The sequence below is a fragment of the Hippocampus comes genome, unplaced genomic scaffold (assembly GCF_001891065.2).
Source record: "Hippocampus comes isolate QL1 unplaced genomic scaffold, H_comes_QL1_v1.1 scaffold255, whole genome shotgun sequence".
In the NCBI taxonomy this organism is placed as follows: domain Eukaryota; kingdom Metazoa; phylum Chordata; class Actinopteri; order Syngnathiformes; family Syngnathidae; genus Hippocampus; species Hippocampus comes.
The window spans coordinates 59,129-67,045 of NW_017806034.1; the positions used below are offsets into that span (position 1 = coordinate 59,129).

Sequence of the window (7,917 nt, forward strand, 5' to 3'; positions counted from 1 at the left end):
CACACTTTCTCAATTCATTGCATATCGTGCTGCTCTTTCTGACGTGTCTGCCTTGGCCACTAGGTGGCAGTAGAAATGTTTTTCGTAATCCCTCATTTATCGCAGGGGTTACGTTCCAAAACGAACTTGTGATAAGTGAAATCTGTTCAGTAGCCATCTTAATTTTTTTACAATTGTCACACACACACACACACACACACACACACACACACACACACACACACACACCGCACTGTATGAGCCCACTCAAAATTCCACTAAGCATTTCGTAGATTGTGCAAGGTTACAGAAATCGTGAGTAAAATGTGCAAAACTGAATAACCACTAAGTTGACAACACCAAAGTACTTTCTGGTAATTATTCAGAGTATTCAAGGGATTGGAAAGGCCTTTATTTGAAAAGTAAGAAAAACAAGAGTTACTGAAACAGCTTTGTCAGATGTCTAATGATTTGCGTAAGAATGCGTTTATTTCCAAGTGGCTGCTGAGATGAGAAATTTGACAATGTGGCATCAGTATGCCTTCTTGCAAAGCGGTTTGAGCCATCTAGTTTGTCTGCTGACAGGTGTGGGAAGTGCACAGTTTCTCCAGATCTGTGGAAGGAAAAAAAAACAGTAAAATTAAACATTTATAAGATCAGACTTGATACATATTTTGAAGGTTTAAGAACCAAAATGCAAACCTGGAGTGGAGTCACTGCATTGCCTCAGTGAGATCATAGCATCCACATAATCTGGTCCCAAAAAGCTCTTATAATCATTTGTACCTGGCACCTTCTGGAGACACTTGGTGGAATCTTTGAAAAGTAAATTCTTCTCAGGTGCGGACTCAAACATCCTAAAATTTGGATCGCTGCCGTCTTTGCCGAACCGGCTCTACAAGTTAAAGGAAAAAAAAAAAAATCAGCTCTGCTGTCAAATTTCATTCACCTTCTGCACTACTTGCAAGAACAATTACAAGGCAATCAGTACTTCCTACCTGCTGTTCCTGAAGAATGGTGACAACGGCATTGCGACTCTCAGGACGTGTCACCACAGCGTGGGCTGGGGTGACTGCCAGGTGGCAAGACTCAAAGTCTGAGATTGGCACTGGACCCTTGTTGGGGCAAATCAACTCATAGTCGCTGCTCACGACATTAGCGGCCCATGCTGCACCGTTTCCTGCAATGGAGAAGAAATATGTGATGGTGTGGTACTGGTGATTAGTGGCAAGCCTTGAGTGTCACGTTACCATCGCTGTTTTCTGCAACAATTGTGTGTTTAATGAAGGCCACATCACCGGCACCCTCAACAAGACATCTGAAAAGCGGAAAATTTTGTAAGATTAATCTTCTATCCTCTAATGCAGCACCTTTCCACGTTTTAAGGCATTATCCACATTTTCCAAGGCAGCACAGTGTAATAGTGGTTTGTACTCCTGCCTCAGTTAAGGGGCTCCGATTATCTCCAGGTACTCTGGACTTCTGCCCTCAATCCAAAAAGATGCGTAGTAACTAATTGAAGACTAAACAGACCATATGACCAGTGAAAGCTCATTTGCCTATGTGCCCTGCAATTGGCAGGCAACCAATCCAGGATGCATGTACCTTGCTTCATCTCCTAAAACTCAAAACAGTGACTGCTTCTCAACAGAAGTCAGCGGAAATAGACCCCAGCCACTGCTGGATTGGATGAGCCCCTTTGAAGATAAGGGCGATAGAAAGTAGGCAGCCTGATGCTTTGCCGAATTATTCATGGCTGCACTGTTAAGAGTTTACCTAAAGGCCCCAGCATAGCCGTAGTACTTCTCCTCTGCACTGGCTCGGCATTTTGCTTTGTCATCCACAGCTTTGCCACTGCCTACACACTGAGAGCAGAACGGTGAGTCGGCTGGAGATCCGGGGGCACAGCCGCTACTGAAGAACTTGCCTGAGGAAAAAAGACAATGCATTGTGATCATTTTGAGCAAGCGGCAAAATTAGGCGGATTATGACTAGATACATATATGGTAATCCGTTTATGCAGTGAGAGGTTTGAGCAACTGCCAGTAGGTTTAGTACTATCAAGATCAGCAAAGAAAGCTAGCATCGTAGAAATCAAGAGTATTAGGGCTGCCTTTTCTCTCAATGTTATAACCATAGGCATACCGTTGCATGTTTCCATTTTGTTTTATGGTTTTTCAAAGATTCTAAGTATTCCGGGTGTCCTATATTTCCAAAACTGACGTGAGGAAAAAACAGTTCAGTTTTGCATTCCAATATAAATTCGTTAAACTGCTGTCAGACCCGACTCAATTGCATTCGCAGTCATATTGATGTGCGGAGTGCTATGTGTCACAAAGCAGTCAAAACATTTGACTTCAACTTGCAAATCGCGTGGAGTCTCACATTTTAGGTCAGTTCAGATGAAATTAAAAGCCTGAGTATCCTGGTGTGACTCATACAGTGTTGACAAAGTTTGAAAAGTCACACCATTCAAAGTTACGATTTGAGTTACTTGTGTACTGTACACATTTGAATTAGAATTGACACTTACTGAAGTCACAGTCGCCAGTCTGTTTGTGGATTTTCCCCATGGGAATGTTCCAGCCGGCGGTTCTGCCAAAGCCCGTGTGGCAGGACCTCTTCCCCCTCAGGTTGTCCCAGGTCACCCCAGAACCCCTCTTCACCACAGCAACAGCATAATAGGAGGAGGCTGAGACTATATACATGCACAAATTGTGAGTCAGATTTTTTTTTTTTAAACATTCCAAAAAATATGCCCGTTTGGTTCTTTGAAATTACAAATGCTTGTTTGTCCAAGTGCCCTTGTCAATGGCTGACAACTAGGCCCAGCTGCACCCACTTATCCAAAGGCAAGAGCCCAACTGAGATGCCAAGCAAATTAGATACATTTACTTACCTCCAGATTGGCTGCACTTGGCTGTGGAGAGAACACAAAGGATAAAATGTTACTTTGAAAAAAAAATGACACAAAAAACAAAACAAAACAACAACAAAAAACTAAGATACCTTCATCGTACTGCTCCACCATGGCTGGAACCAGACCGCACTGCCCGGCGGTGTACACCTCTCCTCCATCCACTGCCATTGCATCTGCTTCTTTGCTCTACAGTGAAGAAAATAAAATGGTTGAATTGCCTGTTGAACTTCAAGCGGTGTGTCAAAATTTCACTTGACCAAAATCCTCATGTAAGAGCCTGAGAATTACAACAAAATGGCGGCATAAACCAAAGTAGCTGACTTATCTTCATCGCAGACGTGGTGCTTAAAATTTCACAACCTGTTACGATAGACAGGTCTATCCAATTTCATGATTGTCGGAGAAACTGATTTGCTGTCCCAAGTCCAGGTTTGTGTGATTGAGTGGAAAATTGCTTAAAACCAAAATGTTGAATGGTCTGAGATATTTTTTCCCATGTGTTTCCATCATTTGACATCTGCACTGTGAGGTTGACGCGCTAACCACTGGATCACCGGGCCACCCATCATTTGACATGCCCATCCAATTTTGTGTTCATTGTGAACGTGGGTAAATTTCTTTTGAACTTTCCAAGGGAAGCGACTGAGCACGTTTGACAGACCTTTAAATGTATACATTCTCACCATGATCATCTTCATGCATTCTTCCACAGTAGGGGCAGTCTGGCACAAAATTTTGCTTTCGCCATCCACCAAGCTGTTGACACTCCATTTGTCACATTTCCGAGTCTCGAACAGGCTCACGGCACACCATGTGATCGCGTTTGATCCGGCTGCAATGACCTCTGAAATGAAATGATGCAAAATTGTCTTCAGTGTTCACCCGAGTTTGATTACTACATCTGTCGTTACCTTTGTTGAGGGAACGCACAATGCCCAGGTAGCTGGCACCCAGATACAGGAAGGAATTTGTGTTGGCAGGCAACCTAACCAGCTTTACAGTAGAGTCTTTGAACAGCAGATTCTTGGCGGGTGCATATGCTTGAGAGGAGAACAGGTCAAAACCCTGTTGAAAAATAAATAAAGATGAGAAAAGCGAATCCTGCCCAGGATTTGGGTGCACCTCCAGAGCTCAGTGGCTGAACCCGCATGGGCCTTCTGACAAATTCAAGCCGCACAAAAGCATTTTGCAAACCAGGTGTCCATTCCTACCTGTAGTGAGTTGAGGCTATTCCAGATCAAGTCTGCCAGGTCTGGGTCTTTGCGGGTGACCACAGCGTGAGCGGGTACCCTGGCCAGGTGGCAATTCTTGTAGTTGTCAATGGGTGCTCTGGTGTTGTCCAAGCACAGCAGCTCGTAGTCAGCCTTCATGTTGTCTGTAAAGATTCAGATTCAGAAAACTTTATTTTTATATCATATATTTAGATAATATTTTAATATATGAAATAATATATTTAATAATATTTTTATATAAAGGAGGGAATAGTCATTAAAATTAAACAGATACCCTTTGAACTTGTTTTCTGGTACTGATCAAAATGCTAACATACAACCATACAGTACAGTTCAAGTATTGTTCAAAATTTTCCCGATTTTTCACCCTTACCTCTGGGTCCCAAATGACTCCCAATTTGGGGCACATACATGCTACATTGGAATCTTTTTTTTTTTTTTTTGGCTTACAACTTCAATCATGATTTAATACAAGGCAGAGAACATTGAAGGAACTGACCTGGTACAGTAAGATGCTTCACAAACGCTACATCTCCAGCATCTTCTACCAGGCACCTAGCAACAGATTAAAAAGTGGATCCATGTGATCTGATGAATTGAGCGAATATCGTTTGAAATTTCTAACATAGAACATGTGACTATGAAGTGGGATTCCCCGTGTCAATCCTGGGAGCCTTATTTTTCTCTGTACATGTACTCCCTCCCACTCCTAACTGTCCCTAAACAACTTAAATTTGATAAATGGGAGGAGACTACTTACTGGAATGCACCGCCATAGTCATAGTAAGGTTCGTCGTGAGACCGCGAGCAGTCTCCCTTGCAGGCTTGACACAGTGATGTACCCTTTTCTGCTCCAGGGGCACAGCTCTTGGAGAAAAAGTTACCCACCGCTGCGTAAAAATAAATCAATCAATAAATAAATGAATTAGAATTTTTTTTTAAAAACTGATACTCTATATCACAAGCCATTGATGTCACTCACCAGACTCGATACTTTCATCCTCAATGCCTCCCCACTTCAGCACATCCAACTTAATGAGAGTTCCGATTGGGATGTTCCAGCCAGCAGATTTTCCCAAGCCAGTGTGGCAGGACCTCTTCCCTCTCAGGTCTCTGATGCCGAAGGCTCCGCCCTTCTTAACCACAGCGACGGCATAGTAGCAGGTATCCGATGCTGAACAGATTGAACAACAATGATTTCATGTCATTTGAAAACAATATGCTTTGAGCCACTCTACATAAATTACATTTTGTGATATGTTCAAGTGCAAGTTCGGTCACTAACTGAATTGCGTCAAGGCACCACTGATCAATTCCCCACAATGTCTTTGAAATCTTAGTGCTGACTTACTGGCACCATAGTCCTCAGCAATTATGGGATGTAGTTTGTAGTTCTCCAGCCCAGCGGTGTAGATGTCTCCTCCATCCAATGTGATTGCATCTGCGATACCCTCCTATCCAAGGGAAAAAAAATTGAAAAATTCATGGAAATTAAAAGGCAACATTGGCCACTTGGCAACTTCCTGATCCATTTTGGGAAAAGTAACACTCACGTGAATGGCAGTGATGCATCCCAAAGAGTCGGATCTCTTGACGCAAGTGAAGACAGGCGCCTTTTTGGCCATCGCCACACACTTCTCGTGCTCCTTGTCCGACTTGACGCACCATCTCACATTCTCGGCAGGGGCCGACAGCACAACAGCTACTGCAAAAATTAACAGTTGAGCATGTACAGTACAACAAAGCAAAGTAATGCATAATATGTAGTAGTATAGCAGTGCACCAATATGAACCTTGAGCTGGATGAAGGATAAAATGCTCAAACACTTTACATACACTAGATGGGTCTCATAGTGTTACTAGTACAGCACAGTACTAGAAAAGTTAAATTGTACACTAATAGTGAAAACCCATTACAGTAGTGGTAAGAGTCTTTTAAAGCCCATTTGAGCAGCAATTTACCTTCCTTGACATCAAGATTAGGTAGTACGGCATTTAATCAGACAGCATACGAGGACGCTGATAAACGCTGGAGAGTAAATGTTTTCATGTTTAAAATATTGCCATTTACCCAAATAGCTGAGCAGCAGCGCAGGGCGAAGAAGTGACAAGATGAGATGCTTCATGGTGGACAGTCTCCAGGTCAGCAGAGTGAGCTGTAGTCAGAGCGTCCTTTTATAGCCACATTCTAGGCTTGGAGGAGGGGAGGGGAGGGCAGATGAATCATGTTTGCGCAGTTTGGGTACGTGTGTGAACCTTGCCTAATAGACACAAGGACAAAAGACTAATGGAACATAAAATAAACATTTTGGAGCAAAGTTTCGGGCTGCGCTTTTTATGCAAACAGAACAGAAAGATTGATAATCGTAGGCAACATGAGATTTGGTGGAATAGTTTCATCCGAAATAATCCGATTTAAAACTCAAAGTCAGCTTTGTGAATTGACAATTTTGGGACAATTAGGGAGCTCATACTGAAATTCAAATGAAGCGAATGTTAATCAATAGAATGTTTAGTTATACTTGAAACATTAGATTTAGACTTGTCAAAATAGCCATTAGTTCAAAGCCAAGTGGGACTGCTAATTATCTTAACATTTCGAACTAGCATTTAATATTTTGAATATATACAATAGGACACATTCAGTCGATGTGAAGAAAAAGTTTTTCAAAAACTCAAGTCCACAAACAACGTTTTAAGGTAAAAACGTGACTGACAAAATATTGCCGTTACTTTCAACGTGGGACGCTTCACAAACAGCGCCACATACCAAACCACAGTTGCTTCCCCCACCTCACAAACAATTTTTTTTTTCCTTGTTACAATTGCCACTATGTGACGAACAGAGAAGAGAGAACCAAAATCTCCTCTTCACTATTTTATGTCTTTGTGGCCCACCTGATGGCTAATTGACCTCAGGTGCTGGTAAGGTAGGGCGCTCCTAGTGGCGGCCAGAAGAAATGCGGGCAAGATTAATAAATATTTGAATTCCAACATTTCAACAGCCTCAAAAATAAATCTTGGATTGCCTAAGGATTCACATTTGAGTCATCCAACCAATTCTTGCATTTTCTAATCCGCTTATCCTAACGAGGGTCTGGGGACACCCTGAACTGGCCGCCAGCCAATCGCAGGGCACACGTAGACGAACAACCAGCCGCGCTCACACTCAAAGACAATTTAGAGTGTTCCGTTGACCTGCCACGCATGTTTTTAGAATTGGGAGGAAACCGGACTACCCAGAGAAAACCCACGCAGGCACGGGGAGAACATGCAAACGCCACACAGGGAGGCCGGAGCCGGAATCGAAACCTGCACCTCCGCACTGTGAGGCGAACGTGCTAACCAGTCGTTCATCGTATATGTATATGAAAAATAATAATCCCATATGATTCATAATCATGACATCAACTCATTTTTATGAGAAGTGAAATAAGGACCGAAGAGTGTACTAAAAGTTACATTGTGTATGGAGATAATGGTAACAGATATGTTGATACCAAACCGAACTTTGTATTATTAACGCAGTCGACTCATGAAAGGCCGTGTTACATATGACCATGTTTACCGTGTCAACATCACTCAAGAAAAGAGGCAAAAGGTTCACATGGTCACTTTGATAACTGTAACCAGTAACACTTCCCACTTTGTTCTCCATGAACAAATAATGGAATTCACCTGAGATAGGTTTCCCAACACGTTTGGGTTTTCTTTGACCTCCCATTAAGTGTTTCAACACTGGAATGTTTGCACTGCAATTCCAATCAAATGTTTAACCATGACAAA

The 7,917-nt window shown here is 42.5% G+C and overlaps 1 protein-coding gene across 2 annotated transcripts; it reads right to left on the minus strand.

Moving 5' to 3' along the window:
* Positions 1 to 369: 369 nt before the first annotated feature.
* Positions 370 to 6,333, minus strand: tfa (transferrin-a). 2 transcript variants are annotated; one of them, XM_019892848.1, is made up of 17 exons: positions 6,203 to 6,333; positions 5,685 to 5,836; positions 5,483 to 5,585; positions 5,114 to 5,305; positions 4,892 to 5,021; positions 4,631 to 4,686; positions 4,111 to 4,274; positions 3,811 to 3,964; positions 3,583 to 3,743; positions 2,989 to 3,085; positions 2,879 to 2,899; positions 2,513 to 2,677; positions 1,756 to 1,906; positions 1,230 to 1,297; positions 978 to 1,159; positions 682 to 874; positions 370 to 592 (listed from the first exon to the last, which is right to left on the minus strand). In XM_019892848.1, the coding sequence occupies exons 1-17, from the start codon at positions 6,255 to 6,257 to the stop codon at positions 546 to 548; spliced, it is 2,091 nt and encodes a 696-aa protein (XP_019748407.1). In that variant the 5' UTR covers positions 6,258 to 6,333; the 3' UTR covers positions 370 to 545. The 2 variants fall into 2 exon arrangements, with proteins under 2 accessions (XP_019748407.1, XP_019748408.1); XM_019892849.1 differs by having other exon boundaries at positions 5,685 to 5,833; positions 6,203 to 6,309.
* Between the last annotated feature and the right edge of the window lie 1,584 nt (positions 6,334 to 7,917).

What these genes read in the sequence shown, in the direction of transcription:
- tfa (XM_019892848.1), bottom strand. Translation starts at nt 6,257, where the DNA reads ATGAAGCATCTCATCTTGTCACTTCTTCGCCCTGCGCTGCTGCTCAGC. An exon ending in GGCTATGCTGGGGCCTTTAG is followed by an intron (nt 1,298 to 1,755) that starts GTAAACTCTTAA and finishes TCCGCTTTTCAG; the next exon opens with ATGTCTTGTTGAGGGTGCCG. An exon ending in ATGCAGTGACTCCACTCCAG is followed by an intron (nt 593 to 681) that starts GTTTGCATTTTG and finishes TTCCTTCCACAG; the next exon opens with ATCTGGAGAAACTGTGCACT.